The 18,773-nt window shown below is 37.5% G+C and overlaps 1 protein-coding gene across 9 annotated transcripts in view; it reads left to right on the forward strand.

The window, feature by feature from the left end:
- Positions 1-7,359: 7,359 nt before the first annotated feature.
- The window catches only part of LOC122659989 (translationally-controlled tumor protein homolog), a 38,873-nt gene continuing 27,459 nt past the window's right edge, over positions 7,360-18,773 (forward strand). For 6 of the 9 annotated variants that reach the window (XM_043855160.1, XM_043855162.1, XM_043855157.1 and 3 more), the window contains exons 1-5: positions 7,427-7,495; positions 10,789-10,862; positions 11,334-11,462; positions 11,553-11,710; positions 12,104-12,220. In XM_043855160.1, the coding sequence (XP_043711095.1) occupies positions 7,468-7,495; positions 10,789-10,862; positions 11,334-11,462; positions 11,553-11,710; positions 12,104-12,220 (506 nt within the window). In that variant the 5' untranslated portion in view covers positions 7,427-7,467. Of the gene's footprint in view, positions 7,496-10,788; positions 10,863-11,333; positions 11,463-11,552; positions 11,711-12,103; positions 12,261-15,150; positions 15,156-18,702; positions 18,714-18,773 lie in introns of those variants that run through there. The other 3 variants (XM_043855161.1, XM_043855163.1, XM_043855155.1) reach the window with 3 other exon arrangements.

Here is an 18,773-nt window from a genome sequence, read left to right on the forward strand (position 1 = left end):
TCACATGATCAGGGAGGAAAGAGAGTGTCAGAGAATATCTGGGAAGATGAGAAAGTTCTTCTAAGAGGACTGACCAGTGAAGGAATATATCCTCTTCGATTCAGCCATAAGCATATGATGAGGACTTCAATTTCATATTGGCATAACAAGCTGTGACATCTGAATCATAAGATTCTGAATTTTTTGAAGTCACAGAATTTTCTTCCTTTGTTTCTGGACATTAAAGTTTTTCTAATACATATGAGACTCGTTTGGTGGATAATAATTTATCTGATTCCATTTCAACTGCAGCATTTGAGTTTGTTCCTCTTGATTTTTGAGGACCAACACCTATTCCATCTAGCACAGAGGCATGCTTATTTCTTTCTTATTGTTGATGATGCTATGAGAATTTCTTGGTTTTTAATTTCCCTTGTTTAAGAAATCAAACACAACTGAATGTTTTGAGTCCTTGTTATGGCTGATAATATTTTTAATCTGAAAGTTAAGTATTTACAGTGTGATGGGATGAAAAATTTCATAGACAGACCTTCATTTGCATTGTTTAAAAACATGGCATTGTTCAGTGGGTTTCTTGTAAGAGTGTAACCCACACAGACTTATAAAGTGTGTGTGGATAAATACCAACTGGTATGGGGAAGAGTTGCTTCTCCGCAACGTTTCAAAACCAATAGGTGTGTTTCTATTGGTCACTACTTGGAAGAGAAATAAAAGGGTAAATAATGTAGGCCTCAACTAGGATACTTGAACAAAGGAATGGGAGAGTGAGTACAATTCAACTACAAAGAGGCTAAATAGGACAGATTTGCACCCTGTCAGTACAATGATAATAACTCTCAATTCACAAATCGTTTTGGGGTGATTCAAATTGCAAATTTGAGATAAGAGAAAGGGCTACAACTTTTATGAAGAAGTCTTATTCAGAAAAATAATGTAAGATGTTTGAAATATCTCATTAACTTAGTGCACGAATTTTGGAAAATAAAATCAAAACAAAAAAAGAAGGATAGACATAGAATTGTCTTGGGCTGAAACTCAACTCTTCTAGGATGTGTTTGCAGCTCCAAGGGTCATGCAACTCTTCTAGGATGCAAAGAGGATAGGAAAAGCTCATGTTCTTCAAAGGAGGAGTGAAACTCTTCAAGGTTTCAAGTAGATATAGAAAACACCAACTCTTCAAGGTTTTTAAGAGATGAACTCAACTTGGTTCAAAGAGATGCCAAAGACACTTTCATTCAAAATTATCAAAATTCAATACTCAAATACAATAAGTTGATAGTCTTTTATAGGCATTACATTGGTTGAAAAAAGACAATCTTACCTTAACAATCCAAGGGTTGAGAATATAAGCTTAATCTCCAAGAAAGAAGATGCAAGCTCCAATGTCTCCATGCAAACTTCAATGTCTTGATGTAGCTGCCCAATAAAGTGTATGAGAAAAGGTGGAGTGCATGAGAAATAAAAGGGAGATCAAGAGGGAAGAAAAATTAAAACTGCCTAATCATCATGCACTAAGGAATCTCTAAAGGCATTGTAGAGATTCTCCACTAACAAGGCTTTAATTGATCTTGGGCTGGATTTTTTGAGTTGATTGGGACCGATCATGTATGGGTTGGTTCTTGGTCTTGACTAGGCCCTGAGCCTTGTGGACTTGATGGGCTTGGGCCTACATCAAGAAAGAGGTCGTAGAATGTAACCGACACATCTCAATTAGAAGAATCCCTCCATTGGATACATTGTCAAAAGAAGGATATTTTACAAGCACTTGTTCAGTTGTTCGTGGGAAGAGGTGAATACTCGATTCCTGTAAAATCATGACAAGTAAATTGTTCTATTTTACTTTTGGATTTTGCTTTGTTTTAGAAATCTAGTCTCTTCTCTTTTTTTTAATGTTACAATTCGTTGGTGATTACATAGTCTGATGACCACAAAATTTCCCCTTTATTAGTTCTTTAGATTCTAATTAGCTTAATTTTTTGAACAATGATAATGGGGCTAGGAAAAAAATACACTTAATCGGGTGGTCCAAAATATGCCAACCTATCCCTTCTGGTGGTCTTGGACTTCGAAAGTCATCCACGCATAATAAAGCACTTATCCTAAAACTTAGGTGGAGACTTCTCAATGAAAGAGCCTCTATTTGGGCCAAAATTCTAAAGGCTAATATTTCCCTAAGACATCAATTTTCTATCCAAAGACAATGTCTAAACAAGGAACTTGGACCTGGAATAGTATAGCCTCTGTCCTACTGGTTTTACAGAAAATGGTGTTTTGTCAGATTGGCAATGGAAATAACACATCTTGTTGGTTTGACTCTTAGATCCCATCAGGCCTTGGTATCCCTAAACCACCAAACAGTAGTACTTCTTTCAATAAAATTAAGGATCTAATCTCAGATGGAAATTGGAATATTGTCACTCTATCTTCATGCTTTCCTAGTACTTTTGTTAATAATATTTTGAGAATTAATATTTCAAAATCTGATGATCATTAGAGATGTTCCCTTTCTAGTTCTGGGTCGTTCTCCACTCAACTTGGTGTCAAGTTCATTTCTACAATTATTCATCCCCACCCTATGATTACCAAATAGTGGTGTTTTTTTTTGGAAGTTTAATTTTCATCCGAGATTTAAAATGTACTTTTGGCATGTCTTACATGCAGGACTACCTGTTAAAGCTTCTATCTCGAAATGGATGTCCGTTGAACCTACATGTATTTTCTGTGGTTCTAGTGATAAATTAATCTAACATGTATTCTATCATGTGATTGGACTAAGCGTATCTAGGCATCTGACCCCCTTGAGTTGAGAACCAAGCATCTATACAGCCTTACATTGGCACATTTGTGTGCTTCTCTCCTTTGTTCTAATGTCTTTGATAAACAATCTTAACTTTGATTTTTTTTTTGCATTTTTTATCATTACTTGCTATTTCATTTGGTCTATAAGAAACAAAATTGTTAAGGGATTGGCCAAGGTTGATCCCATGTTGGTTTAAGGGATGTATCTCGGTGGCTTGGTGGTTTGATGATTTATGCATTCACCCCCCATCCAATTATACACCTATATCTCCACCACGCACATAACCTTTCAATGAGTCACAACAGGTTTCTAACCCTGATCTTCAACTCCCTGGTTTAATTTGCGCAAACATTTATGACCCTGAACTAAGATTAACCAGTTGGGCTTTTTCCATTTTGATAGCTAGCTAGGATGCTCTAACATCTGTAGGTAGCTTCACAACTACATATGAGAAAGAAGCAAAACTTCATGGAATCTTGCAAGGGTGGAGATATGCTATGATGGCAAACATTTAACTCAAAGAAGTGTGGTTCTACAACAAAGAACTCTACTCTCTCCTCCATCCTACTGACTCTATGCACTTACCTTGGAACTTAATTAATCTTTACTTTAATCTAGCTGATGAAACTGCCACCTTCACTAGTATTAGTTTTAACTAGTGTAGCAACAAACTCTGTTGTAATAATGTTTTAAACAAAGCTTGGTTAACCCTCAATAACATATGTACCAAACCCTACCCTAACCATAATGTAATTTTTCCTCTCGAGTAATATACTATTTTCTTTTTCATAAAAAAAGAAGAAACAATGTTGATATATATCTGCTAATAGATATCTAAAACTGTGATGCAACTTAGCATATAACTCATTGTGCGGATCTTTATTTAGTAAAATGATTGCAACAACATAGACAAGCAAGCCTATTCAGGTTTTTCACATTCACACAAATAAAAATTGTTGGTAAAGGAAATTAATAAAATATTTCTATGTATTAATTAATATAATTATTTTTTTATGAAAGAAAAAACAGAAACAACTAATAAATAACAATCTACAAAGCTCGAAACATTCTCACCCATCACAAAATTCCACTTGTTTTCCCTCACCTTAACAATTAAAAAACAAGTCAGCTCTACCACAGAATTGTTACAATATTTAAGAGAAAAGTTGTTTAGATTAGTAAAACCCAAAACATCCCCACGGACACACCACCTCTCTAGTCTTCGCAATCAACGAACATAACTTACCAGAATCAGTCCACCATTCTATTGATTCGAATCCTATCTCCCTGTCTGCTTCAATCACATGAGAACTCCTGATAGACATGTCCAGATCAGGTTTAAAACTCGTAATTGATGGCGGAATCGGTCAGAGCCGATTCAAATCTGAATCAGTCTGATCCAACTAGTTCTTAATTCTTATCAATATAGGAGTGAAACTAGGATTGGACTAGGAATCAGGAATTGGCCGATTCCATTATAAATCGAGGGATTCACCGATCCAACTCCAGATTGTTTTTTTAACCCTTATCCAGAATATCCTTCAAAGCATTTTCCGTTGCTCAAAATTTAAATTAATGGAGAAAAGAGAATATTTCGTTTAGGTAGCTTTATTCCATTCCAGAATCCACTACGTTGAGCTTCAATTCTGAGAGTAAAAGAGAATATTTCGTTTGAGCAGAGAAGAATATTCGCACGCACCACCCACCCTATGGCCCACTTGCGCTCTTCCTTTAGTTATTCTCCCTACGACTCTTGAATCAATGAGAGTTTTTTTTTTTTTTTTTTTTTTTTTTTTTTTTTTTTTTAAACTAAACCGTATAGGTAGATCCCAAAAAAGTGGCACCAACGGGAAAAAACATCTTCGTCCTAATCTTGCGGTGCATTGTCTCGTGGGCTTGAGAGTTCGACATGTGGAAGTTGTGACATTCAACAGTGCCAAGTTCATGAAGAAAAAAAAAACTGCCTTATATCGAGCTTGCACCATTGAATAAAGCTTCTTCCACATGTCGAGTTTTTAGGCCCGCACTACAGTGCACCGCAAGATGCTTGCACTATAGAGGATTTTAATCTCACAAATCGCTCGTATAACTGTATTGCACCAATACAAACCAATTTCAACTGATATGGATGCTGACATCGATATCAACTAAGATCGATACAAGAATTGGTAGTGTTATTTGTTTTCGAAGGCACACTTGCATAAATTTGTTTTTGAAAACCTTACAAGTTAGAATAAAATCAGTTGAAGTTGGGGTCAAACTATGGTTTCAAAAATTTGAATCAAATCAGTTGAATCAATCGATTCAAATTGGAATTGACCGTTAAACGACCAATTCTATGATTGTAGGGATTAGATTACTGGGTTTTAGATATGAGGAGTTAATTCTAGAGTCTAGTTCAGGTCCTTGTACGAGGACACTCCTTGGGACCTCAGCACCATCCATATGGAATCTATTGTCCCCTTTGGATTCCATATGGGTGATGCTTAGATGCCAAGGAGTGTCTTCGCATGAGGACCTGAACCACACTCCTAATTCTAGGCCGATTTGACCTAGATTTCAAATTTATAAATTTCAAATTGCAAACGACAACCTCATTCCCACCCATTAAGGAACAACAACTCCATCTGATCAAAGGGGTTCTTTCTTTTTTTGGTCTGCAACTGGATCCATTTGGATGATTAGATGCTTAATATTAGGGATGTAAGCGGATTGGATTTGGCCCAGATAGTGCTATATCTGCATCCGCATTCAATTAGCTTTTGGATGGATTCGGATAGTGCTAAATGGGTACGGATACGGATACGGATCGGATATTTTCTCCGTTTACATATAAATATAGTTTTTCGGATAATTTTTTTTTTTTTTTTCAGTAAAGGCTTTTCGGATAGTTATAACCTATCTGTATCCGCATCCGTTTAGCTTTTGGGCGGATTCGGCTAATGCTAAACAGATACAAACACGGATACGAAAATAGATTTTAACTATTCATTTACACCCCTACTTAATATTGGCTTCAGTCAACCAATCAAACTATTAGCTATCGCTACTTTGGTTCATGAACCTCCTCTTTCTATGTATTTCCTTCTATATCACTTTTAATAATTCGAAAAGAAAGGAGAATGTTTAAAAGAGTGGTTCAGGGCTGGTCAAACATTGTTTGAGCTTTAAATAATTAAGAATCGATTCTGTCAAAAATTGTGGCTGATTCCCACTGAGAGGTAAAAAACAAAAATAAAAAATAGAAAGGGAGATATTGGCATTTTAGATTTTAAACCAATAATAGACAATGAAATAGTATATTTATTAAAGAGCAAAAAGGAAACCACACACATGCCCCTTTGCCATGTATTAGTTTGGGCCAGGGGAAGCCCATCATGTTAAGACTTTTATCTTTAGATTTTAAAAGGTTGAAATTGAGTAACCGTAAAGGAATGAGTTTTTCTTCACCTATCTGAAGAGGGAATCTCTTAAGCGAGATTTGACTATATGATCCGATAAAGGAAAGTTATTTTAAACCTTACGGGTAGGAGTTATTGGTCATTGCATCAAATCACCTTAGATGAAAAGATTCTATCTTCACCCTATGTCGCAGAAACTTTTGCCTATAGTAAAACTTTCAAAGTTGAATGTGAACCGATATACATACCTTGATGTCTCTATATAGAAGAAGTAAGATTGAGTAAACCAAACTTGGCTTTAAAACCAAGGTCCAACTCAAAAGTTGGCCTTCTATTTTATCATAAGCCTTACACGAGATAATCTAGAATCCAAACTCCAGAAGCCCATTGATGAACTGTCGATAATTCTAGATATACGATGTAGATTTAAGGGTGTTAATTGATCGATTTTGATTAATCGGTTCGATTCCAATTCAGTTCAAAATATGAAAGATAGAAATCAATATCGAATCATTTATTTCCAATATCTCAAACCGAAACCAATTAATAAACAATTATGGTTCAATAGTTCTAGTTAAACATTTTTATCGATATCAATTTTGGTTTTGTTGTTGATTTGCAATTTTTGGGCCTAAATAAGAATGAACCTATTTTTGTTAGGCTTGAACCACTAATACATTTAGACTCAAATTGTGACTTAAGAAATAAAGTTGTAGATTGTGAAATCCACTGCAAAACACAAAACACTAGAAAGTATAAATCGATTTATTTACAAATCAATTTTAATTGGTTTTAATACTTTTAATTGATTAAAATCAATGTTTTTATTGGTTTAAAATCAAATTATTTCATAAATAGTTTTAGTTTATAAATAGTTTGGGCAAGAAACACCACCAAGTAGAGATTTTTTCCCAGATCTTGCCCTTAAAGTGTTCGATTGTGTTCCTGACACCCATGAAACTCTAAAATAAGTCACAGTAAGCATCAAACACTAACAACCAAAAAAAAAAAAACTGTTCGATTGGATTTGGATAAACAGTTTCAGTTTGTAATTTACACGGTACCGGAAAGCAAAAGGGGACTTGTTGGGTATAACATTAAGATATTAGTATTTATATGTAATTGTCTCTATCCTCGCTAACCCTTGCCTATAAAATATTGGTGTCTCTATATTCGCAAACCCTCTCGTTCTTTCGGCGGTATTGCATTCCTCTCCGCACAATCTTATTTCCGTTGTAGAAGGAGCCGCCGAGGAACTCTGCAACGATGATTGTGTATCAGGATCTCCTTACAGGTAATTATTCCTTTGATTTGTTCAGTTCGTATTCTGAATTGTCTTCTTCTGTTAAGTGTGGATCTGTTTGTAGGGTTCTGGATCTTTGTTTTACTGTTTCCGGTGCTTCAGAACTTTTTTTATTAGATCTGAAGTGGAGTATTATTCCATGCATCAACTGGATCTAGCAGGCTTACCATCGTTTTCTACATCCTCAATTTTGTATTGTTGATTATCTTGTTGTCAGTGTTGTATAAATTTTGTAGTCTTTTTGTTATTTCTACATTCAGTTATGCATGCTGCTTTTCTTTGGAATATCCCTGCTCTGCCCTCGATTATTTGTTTTGTTCTTCCTTTTACTCTTTTCAAAGTTTTCTGCTTTACATTAGAATTGGGAGTTGTAGTTACCTAAATTATTTTCATTCCAGTGTTTGTCACCAAGTCATACTGTTTCCCTTTGTATGGGGTTATTGGGAACGGTAATAAATACCATACCTAACAGCTAATCTGTGTCATGATTTCTTTCATGAACTCTTGTGAGCATGACATGTTTGGTCGATGGGATTGAGTTTGGATGTTGGAATCTAACTCTCTAATTTGGAAAATTTTGTTGAAGTTTATGAGGAGGTTGTCACTAAAATCTTTTAGGCTTGTTTAGTGGGGAGTTAGTGGAATGGGAATGATAGTTTAATAAAGTTTGACAATTTTAGGGAAAATGATAAAAGGTTACAAGGGAGACATGAAAACAAAGAGAGAGATGATGCATGGTTGGGGTCGGACATGAAGCCAGTTATCACACCTGCACCACCTCCACTTCCAACATTGTCGTTGTTGATTGTGGTGGCACTGGGTGTTTTAGTTCTTTTGGTTTGAATGAGTTCACACACACATAAAAACTAGTCCTCATTTTGGGAAAGGGGGGGGGGGCTTAACATCAAAGATAAAGGGGGGGGGCTTAACATCAAAGATAAGACTAGCTTGACTTTTGACCTGAAACTAATTTTTGTTTCTATTTGCGGACATTATGACCCTCCCCAGACCCCGTAGTGGCGGGAGTCTCGTGCACTGGGTATGCCCTTATTTTTTTATAAAGCTTGTGGTTTTTTATATTCGCAGATGGTGAAGTAGTTGCAAAGATGAAGCTTGCAAACTATAAGGGGATAAAATTCCCCTCTCCCTCCACATCCCCTCTTTCTTCCCTCACCCCTCTCTTTCTCCCCTACCTCCTCTCTGTATTTTTCTCCCATGAAAAAGGTTAATCAAACAAGTAATTGGGTGGAGAGTGTATCTTTTATCTCTTTTTACTATCCCTGCCATTCACCCCTCCAACATGTGGGGTCTGATCCCCAACTTTCTCACACCATACTCCTTGGCAAAAGGGTAGTGTGGGGTGAGAAATTTGGAAATTGGGCACCACATGTTGGAGGGGTGAATGGCAAGGATAGTAAACTGGAGGGAAAATGTAACTTTTTCACCCCATTTCTTGTTTGGTTGGTCTTTTCCATGGGCTCGAGTGCTACAAAAGAGAGAGGGCGGAACAAAGATGGTAGCATGTTGCCGGACTGCGACCCGCCTGTTGGAGGGATGAATGGCAGGGATAGTGAAGTGGGATAAAAGATACACTTTTCACTCCATTTCGTGTTTGGTTGGCCTTTTTTGGGAGCTGCAAAAGTGGGGGTGAGGAGAGAGGGAGGGTGGAGCAAAGAGAGGGAGTGAGGAGAGAAAATCCACGGCTTTGGGGGGAAGACATGGTCCAGATCTTATGATTATTGCTTTCTCCCTAATTCCCTACAATAATCCTACCAAAATCTGTGAGATTTTGAGAGCTGGGGTGGAGAAGATAGGAGCTGATAGGGAGTTTCTTATAATATAAGAAATCCTTCCCATGACCCTTGTGACCATTGCTTTCCCCCTTTCCCCCTTTCCCGTAACAATACTATTAGAACTGGTGGGATTTTGAGAGGAGGTTAGGTGGAGAAGACAGAAGCCGATAGGGAGTTTCTCGTAATGTGAGAAATTCCTCCCCATTGCCACCAAACAGCTCCATTTTTTAAAACTTGGAAAGTTGTCAGACTTTGTTTAACTATTCATTTCCATCCTATTAAACAAACAGGGTCTTAGTGACAGGGAGACATCTTAATTGCTAATTGCTTGATGAATAGTTTCTTTAAAGCCTTACCTAGGTTTTACTGGGTTTTTGCGGCTATAAATTTTTTTTCTATGTTCTGATGTATTCTGTTGCCCGTTTGTTTGCTTCCTGTTTATCTTATTTTACTGAGGGAGATTTTAATCTTGAGGAGGAGAGATGAAGAAGCTGGTCACACGACCTGTTTCGTACTAGTTCGGCACAACTCAAATAAAACTTCATTCAAAATCTGAGTATCATTTGATTACTTCAGTATTTAAAGAAAATAATTAAAGATTCCTACTGTAAAACTGAAATAATCCCAATCCTATTCTAAAACTGAAATTAAACTCTAAACCAAACTCTAAATAGATTTTAAAACCAAATAGGCAAACACTACTGACCTTATTTAATTCTCGTAAGGAAAGAAATAAATAAATTGCAAAAATTACAAAAATAATTCAAAAGTCCCTATATCCTAGTCCCAAAAATCAATTAGACCTGTTTCATCTCCATCTAGGTTCCCCAACAGGTTTGGGCCGGTCCATCGCAGTGCTCATGCATCAATCTCCCTGCTTGCTTAGAATTTTATGAGAGGGGGAGGGATTGTGTGTTGCGGATGTATCCTAAAGTACATCCAATTAAGTTATATGAAACAGTAGGTGTATATGCTAAGATTATTTGCAAGTAAGCATACTAAACGGGGTTCCTAAATTATTTTTTATTTTTTATTTTGGAACCCTACTATTGGAGACGATTAGCTTCTTGAATGTTCTGTTATTATTGAGTTGACTGTGTATATGATTTTTCCTTTCTAGTTATTGAATGAACAATGTTTGAATTGCCCCCTTGTGTCACAAAACTTGTATTACAATCTTTGAAATGCTAAGAGGCAAGTTGTCTGTGCTTATTGCTTTGCAATTTCATTTTCTCTGTTTATGGTTCTTTGTAGGTTTTGTGATGTTACCATATAAGTGCTACATCTGATGTAAAACCAACTCTTGTGCCTTTCTTCTCTTGGCTTGTCCATTGTCCATTTTTTTTTTTTTTTAAAGTTTTGTTCTATTATGCTTTATTTATTTTTTAGAATGTATGTTTTGTAATTTGAACATTATTGGGTTTTGTTATTGTTGAGGTTGATGTTATTCAGTTATGGAATTGATGCTACAAATTTTCTATGAATTTCCAGGTGATGAGCTTCTCTCGGATTCATTTCCATACAAAGAGATCCAAAATGGATTGCTTTGGGAAGTTGAGGGAAAGGTACGTTTTTTCTTAAATTCATTTTGGGATTTATTCTGTCCAACCATCACATGGCCAAACCTAATGATTTGGAATAACGCAATTAACTTTCTGTTCGACCATCATGGCCAAACCTAATGAGCTGGACTAGCGCAATTAACTTTCTGTTCGACCTTCACATGGCCAAACCTAATGACCTGGAATAGCGCAATTAACTTTCTGTTCGACCATCACATGGCCAAACCTAATGACCTGGAATAGCGCAATTAACTTTGATTTAGAAAAAAGAAAGAGGGTTTGCACAAGTTGTTGCCCATTATTATACCGTGTTATTATTGGGCTAAACTTAATCCCATCCATAGCTATAGGTCTTTCATAATTGTTGAAATTCTTGATTCATGAATGCTGACATTAGGATGATGTAAAATTTGAACTACTCAATATAATTTGTAAACTAGGCAACTAACATTTTTCGTATGGGTAATTTTTCAGTGGGTTGTTCAAGGAGCAGTTGATGTAAACATCGGTGCCAACCCTTCTGCAGAAGGCGGTGAGGATGATGAGGGCCTGGATGACCAGGCTGTCAAGGTTGTTGATATTGTTGATACATTCCGTCTCCAGGTTGATTACCTCCTCTATCTTTTAGTGTTTATATACATTTATCTGTATGAATTAATTGGAGCTTATGTAATTTTTTTTTTTAATTTATAGGAACAACCTGCGTTTGACAAGAAGCAATTTCTTTCATACATAAAGAGGTACATCAAGTTGCTAACCCCAAAGTTGGAAGGTGAGGCGCAAGAGGAGTTCAAGAAGAACATTGAGGGTGCGACTAAGTTCCTGCTTCCAAAGCTGAAAGACCTTCAATTGTACGTTTCTTAGTTTCCCTAACTCCACTTCGTACAATTTTGTTTTATTTTGGATTGTGAAATACTCAAAACACATGCCGGCAGGGAAAGATGTCGATTCTCATGCCTGGCTTGCTAAGTCCAGTGATCCTTCTAAAAGTCTTCACTCAAACCTTCCCCACCCCTTTACTCAACAATTGGCCTTGGTTTTAGTATTCAAAAGTCTATTTCTCCATATCTCGTGTTATTTCTGTTGTTATTGAAAGTCCCCCTCCCCCCCCCCCAAAAAAAAAAATTTCTCTTGTAAAGTATTTGTTGGTATAATAATGTTGCCAGTATATTTGTTTCTTTTGATGTTTAACAATGCTTTTTATATTTTTTTGGATAAGTTTTAACAATGCTATTTGTTTGCAGTTTTGTAGGTGAGAGTATGCATGACGATGGCAGTCTGGTCTTTGCATACTACAAGGAAGGTGCAACTGACCCAACATTTCTGTACTTTGCCCATGGGTTGAAGGAGGTCAAGTGTTAGTCAAGAGGACAAAGTCAAATGCGTCTCATCTATAACATTGTAGGGGGAGGTGCTTGCTGTAGTTCTAGTTTTTAATTTTCTACAATAGGCCTTTTTTCTTAAAGCATACAGTACTTTTGGTTATTATCTATAAGTACATCTTAAGTTTGATTTTATTTTTACATCCCGCAGTTGTTTGAGTCAGAAAATAAACTGATTCTTTTGTGTCCTGTGAGTTTGATTCTAACATCACCATCATATGGAATACCATCTCCAGGTTTTTCTCACCTATTGTGCATCGTAACTTGCCTAATTTTTTTGTTGGTAGATCTGATCTTGAAATAGCATGTGTGGACTCGTGTTAATACTCGTTGCCCCCCTATCCTTAGATGAGATGGAAAGGATGTAGTAGAATCAAGGGGACCTGATGCCAAACTAGAATATCTTTTAGGATAACAACCTGAGCCTACCAGTATCCGGTATCTGTCTTTGCGCCGATTAGGTTTCTGCTGCTGTTGGTTTCCCAATTTTTTTGGGTTTTCTTGATCTACTTTTGGTTTGGGTCTGCCTGTTGTCAAATTCTTGTAATATAGCTGAATTTGATTACGGTTTTCCATGAACCTCTTACTCTCTTAGACTCTGCATTCCTTTGCGTTATCAGCATGTGTTTTAGGATTAGAATTCTCTGGAACATCGGGAACACAGTTCGTTCCAATCTTTATATGTTATCGATAATTTCTCTTGTTCTGGAATGGAATAAAAACTCATTAAGCGTTGCCCTTCTGCCGCGGTACCACCTTCAGCTCTGTATATCGATGTGATGTGCTACTTTTCTGGCCTTTGCCCTTCTTGCTTCGTCCTCTTCCTACTCCGCACCCTTCCTCTCCCATGGTCAACACCGCCAATTATGGTGGCGGACCAGTTGGGGAGGTCAGGACCGTCAGGTGCAGCGCTTGCAGTTTTGATATCAGTACACTTGATGTTGCATAAACAATTGTAGAGATAAGAGATCACCAAAGTGTTGTGATTGCATGGACAATGAAGATTTTGTGTTTTTTTTCTCATATTGGGGACTCAGCACTCGATTTTAACACTCTTTGACTCTGCAACGCGATATCAGGTGTGTTTGCAGAACGATTTCAGAAAAGAAGAGTTACCGAGTTTCTATTTCGTTTCCATTGTCTTAGTGCATTTACAAAAGGACCGATTTTTCCTTAAGTCCACTCACCATGGGGCTTGAGATGTGCGCCGAAGGGTATTTTGGGGAACATATTAGAACCCGATAGGGATTTGTGAACCCTCAGATTTTGCTAATAATATATCAAAACAACTCATCATGTTTTGTCTTTTGTCCAACCTCACCCCTCCCCCGCAACGTTATAAAAACTCAGCTTGGGAGCCAGTTATAACATCAATGAGATGTTTGATGAAATGACGAAAAGGGTTTTCATCTAATATCAGGGTTAAAATCAAGAAAGCATTTTAGCGAACATGTATCCAAACAATGTTCTGATTTTCAATTAAAAATACATTCTTCATTTTGAGAATGGGTATGTGCATTTATAGCTTAAACATAACCTTATCCTGACAAGAAAAAGCTTCTTATCCAATTTTTCAAGGAATCCAAGCAAACTAGACCAGATAATATCATCAAATTGTGGTCGCTCATTGCTTGTTTTACCAGAGATTTGGTAATAGTGATGAGCTAACCAAAATAGTAGCCACTTTGGAATTTTACACCAGATGAAAACATTTTGTTGGCGTGTATTGGAAAGCTGCACACACCAGCTTGGCTTCTTGGGAAGTTCATCAGTCCAGCTTGTGTGAGTTAAGTGCCAACGGTCATATTTGTATCCGTTTCCTCTTCTTCCCTCTTTTGTTTTTCTTCTCATATATATTGTATCTTTGTTCCAAAAATTAATAAGAAAAATAAGGAGAACTGTTTCACCGTGGATGTAGTGCTTCTACAGAAGCATGAACCACGTTATATCTGTGACTCTTCATCTCTCTTTCTATATTTCTTCTTGAGAAATTCTTATTGAACTACAAACATGGTATCAGAGCACTCTCTATGAACCTAGGATCGTTATTCTTCGTCTTGGACTTACATCATCCTGCCTTTCTCAGATAAGTCTTACCTTGTTTCGTTACTTTCTTGTTGCTTTTCTTATTGGACTTAATGGAAGATTTTGCTACCCCCAATGGAGGAAAACTTGTTGGTTCTACTGAGATGGGTGGTCGTCTCACCTCGATTTTTCTTAATGGACGAAACTACTTACCTTGGTCCAGGGCTGTTCCCATTGCTCTTGGTGGCCGATCCAAATCTGGCCATGTTAATGGTACGACAAAGGCCCCGGAACCTACTGATAAAAAATTCGCTGAATGGCAAGCTAATGACCATCTTGTGATGTCCTGGATTTTTAATTCCATGGAATCACAAATTTATGAGATTTTTGCTTACTCAGAGATTGCTAAATCTCTTTGGATTTCGTTAAAAGATATGTATGGCCATGCTGATAATGCATCTCGTGTTTTTGAGTTGCAACAAGAAATTGTTCACACTGAACAAACTGTTGATCAGAATTTTACCGTTCACCTTGGAAACTTAAAGAAAAAATGGGAGGAGTTGCGTCAATACCGCCCGCTGGCACAAACGGTTGATGTCTATGCCCAAAGGGAAGAACAAGATAGAATTTTCCAACTTTTGGCCAGCATTCGGCCTGAGTATGATGATATTAAAAGGCAAATCCTTATGAACGCTTCTTTGCCTTCCTTTACTAATGTTTGTGCCACCATTCAAAGGGAAGAAACCCGTCGACGGATGATGCATTCCAACACTAAACTCTTAGGAATTTCTACTGTTGAAAATTCTGTTCATATTGTGAAAACTTCCACTAATAATCAATCCAGTGGTGGTGGAGCTCGGTTGTTCACAAAACAAAAAGGTAAGAGTAAGTATCATTGTGACCACTGCAGTCGTGATGGTCACTCCAAGGATAGGTGTTGGGGATTGCATCTTCACCTTCGACCTAGCAAAGACAAAGGCGTTGAAGCTCAAGTAGCTGTTGGACTTGATTAAAAAACTCCAGAATTTCAGCATGCTCTCGATAAAATCTCTCTTCAACTCCAGCAGCTGATGCAAGCCAAAGAAGTATCATCTTCAACTTCTAATTCAGCCAACCTTGTTCAAACTTCTGGTGCTATCTCTGGTAATGCTTTTAATGCTTCCTCCTCAAAATATTTTATAGTAGATTGAGCTACTGACCATATGAGTAGTGCATTACATTACCTCTCTAATTTTCATACTAATATCGGTAATTCTCAAATCACTGTTGCCAATGGATCTCAAATTCCGATTATAGGGCAGGGAACAATTAATTTATTATCTAAAATGCAAGTGTTTTGTTTGTCCCTGCCTTGTCTTCTAACCTTCTTTCAGTTCGCAAAATTATTAAAGAATTGGATTGTGATGTTATTTTTTCTCAGCACAAGGTAATATTTCGGAACCGAACCAATGGGAGGACGATTGGTGAAGGAAAATGTCAAAACTGTCTTTATACTCTTGAGCTCCCCGGTGAAGCATTTTACTGCAAAAAGAATTAAGGATGATACATCTCAGATTTGGCATTGGAGATTGGGGCACCTATCTAATCGTGTGCTCCATGCATTTAATCCTTCTTTTTCTCTTAATTCTAAGGATTGTGATATTTGTCATTTTATAAAACAACATAGGGTTCCTTTTTTAAATAGTACTAGTACATCAACTGAATTATTTGAACTTGTGCATTCTGATGTCTGGGGTAATGCCCCTGTGGACTCTAGAGATGGTTTTAGATACTTTGTGACTTTTATTGATGAAAAATCCCGCACAACTTGGTTATATTTGCTAACCTCTAAAAGTGAAGTTCTTAGTGTCTTTCAAGATTTTTGTCACATGATTCATAATCAATTTAATACTTGGATTAAAGTTCTTCGTACCGACAATGGCACTGAATAGACCAACACCCCTTTTGAGACTTTTCTTAGAAGTCTAGGAATTATTCATCAAACCTCCTGTGTCGGTACTCCTCAACAAAATGGAGTTGCTGAACGCAAAAATTGACACCTCCTAGAAGTAACCCGATCTCTTCTATTTCATGCCCATTTACCAAAAACCTATTGGTCTGATGCAGTCCTCACCAGCTGCTACCTAATTAATCGGTTACCTAGCAAAGCCTTACATTTTAACTCTCCTATGGAGATTGTTATGGGATGTCCTATTAAGTCCTCACATCTTCGAGTTTTTGGTTGTGTCTGTTATATCCATTCTCCCTCAAACAACAAACTTGACCCTAGAGCTCGAAAATGTATTTTTTTAGGATATTCATCAGTTAAAAAGGGATACAAGTGCTATGATCCTACCACTAGAAAGGTTTATGTCTCTCTTGATATTAGCTTTGATGAATCTCACATGTTCTTTCTAGCAGGGATCAAATTCAGGGGGAGACTAGTCCGATCGAGTATGACTATAGTGGTTTTCATTTGGAATTTGCTCCTCTTCCGATTATTCCCGACCAAGGTAATAATAATATCGGTAATATAGAGGCGAGTTCCCCCGATGACGATGCTGCTCCCACTCCAACCGAAGCTATCATTCCAACCCCTGTTCAAGATCAACCCGTGTAAGTCAGCCTCCTCTAGGTTCAAAGATTATACTTCATTTCATACTACCACGCTTATCGATTCAGTCATATGTGTGCTATGACAAGATATCACCCAATTGCAAAGCTTTCCTTACGACCGTTGATGCCTTAAATGAACCTACCAACTTCGCTGAGACAAAAAACTCTCCTATATGGGCGGCTGCCATGAAGGAAGAGCTCACGACTCTTAGTAAAAATCGGACTTGGGATATAGTCTCTATTCCCAATGGGAAACGACCTGTAGGTTGTAGGTGGATTTACAAAATTAAATACAAGAGCGATGGGTCTATTGAAAGACACAAAGCTCGCCTTGTTGCTAAGGGTTATACCCAAACATATGGTATAGATTATAAGGAAACTTTTGCCCCAATTGTAAAAATGAACACCGTTAGGGTTTTGATGTCTGTGGCAGTCAATTGTGGCTGGTCCCTAGGACGTCAAAAACGCTTTCTTGCATGGGGACCTTGAAGAAGAAGTCTACATGGACCTTCCTCCAGGTCACCCCATGGAGAACCATAATGGAGTTGCTTGCAACTTAAAAAGGCCATATATGGGCTCAAACAATCCCCACGGGCTTGGTATGGGAAGCTAAGTTCGGCTCTCATCACCTTTGGTTTCAAGAGATGTGAGTCGACTCTTCTTTGTTTGTCAAGAAACAATCAAAAAAATTGTGGTGATCTTAATCTATGTTGATGATCTTGTTATCACTTGGAAATGACATCCATGGCATAGAAACTCTCAAGTCTCAATTGAAAGAAAAATTTGATATTAAAGATTTAGGTCGTCTTCACTACTTTCTCGGAATTGAGGTAGCTAGCTCTAATAAAGGCTTGTTCCTTTTGCAAAGGAAATATGTCCTTGACTTGCTAAAAGAAACTGGAAAAATGTGTGCTAAACCGGCAGATACCCCCATGGACTATAGTAGTAAATTTGTCAATGATACTTCCCCATTACAAGATTGCAATCGCTTTCAGAGATTAGTTGGGCGGCTAATTTACTTAACCATCACTAGACCTGACATTTCCTATGCGGTGAGCTATGTTAGTCACTTCATGCATGCCCCCACTGAGGGTCATATGGAGCTCGTTAACCGTATCTTGAGATATCTAAAATCTTGCCCAGGCAGGGGCATTTGGATGAAAAATAATGGTCACACCAAAGTTGTGGGGTACACTGATGTAGACTGGGCTGATAACCCCACAGATAGACGATCTACTACTGGTTTTTCTACCTTTGTGGGTGGCAATGTTGTTACTTGGAAAAGTAAAAAACAAAATGTTGTGGCTCGCTCTAGTGTTGAAGCTGAATACAGAGGAATGGCATCAACTACCAGTGAATTGGTTTGGCTCCGGTTTTTACTTCGCGAATTGGGCATGAATCAATGTAATACTCCTATGAAATTATTTTGTGACAATCAGGCTGCAACTCATATCGCCTCAAACCCTGTGTTCCATGAGAGAACAAAGCATATAGAGGTTGACTGCCATTTTGTTAGAAAAAAAGTGCATGACAAGACCATTGAAACTCCATATATTCGCAGTGAAGATCAAATTGCTGATATGTTTACTAAAGCTCTATCTAAAGGCTTCTTTTAGAAATTACTGGCCAAGTTGAGCTCCGTTGATATCTTCGCCCCAACTTGAGGGGGAGTGTTGGCGTGTATTGGGAAGCTGCATACACCAGCTTGGCTTCTTGGGAAGTTCATCAGTCCAGCTTGTGTGAGTTAAGTCCCAACGGTCATATTTGTATCCGTTTCCTCTTCTTCCCTCTTTTGTTTTTCTTCTCATATATATTGTATCTTTGTTCCAAAAAGTAATAAGAGAAATAAGGAGAACTGTTTCACCGTGGATGTAGTGCTTCTACAGAAGCATGAACCATGTTATATCTATGA

The sequence above is a fragment of the Telopea speciosissima genome, chromosome 4 (genome assembly GCF_018873765.1).
Source record: "Telopea speciosissima isolate NSW1024214 ecotype Mountain lineage chromosome 4, Tspe_v1, whole genome shotgun sequence".
NCBI classification, from domain to species: Eukaryota; Viridiplantae; Streptophyta; class Magnoliopsida; order Proteales; family Proteaceae; genus Telopea; species Telopea speciosissima.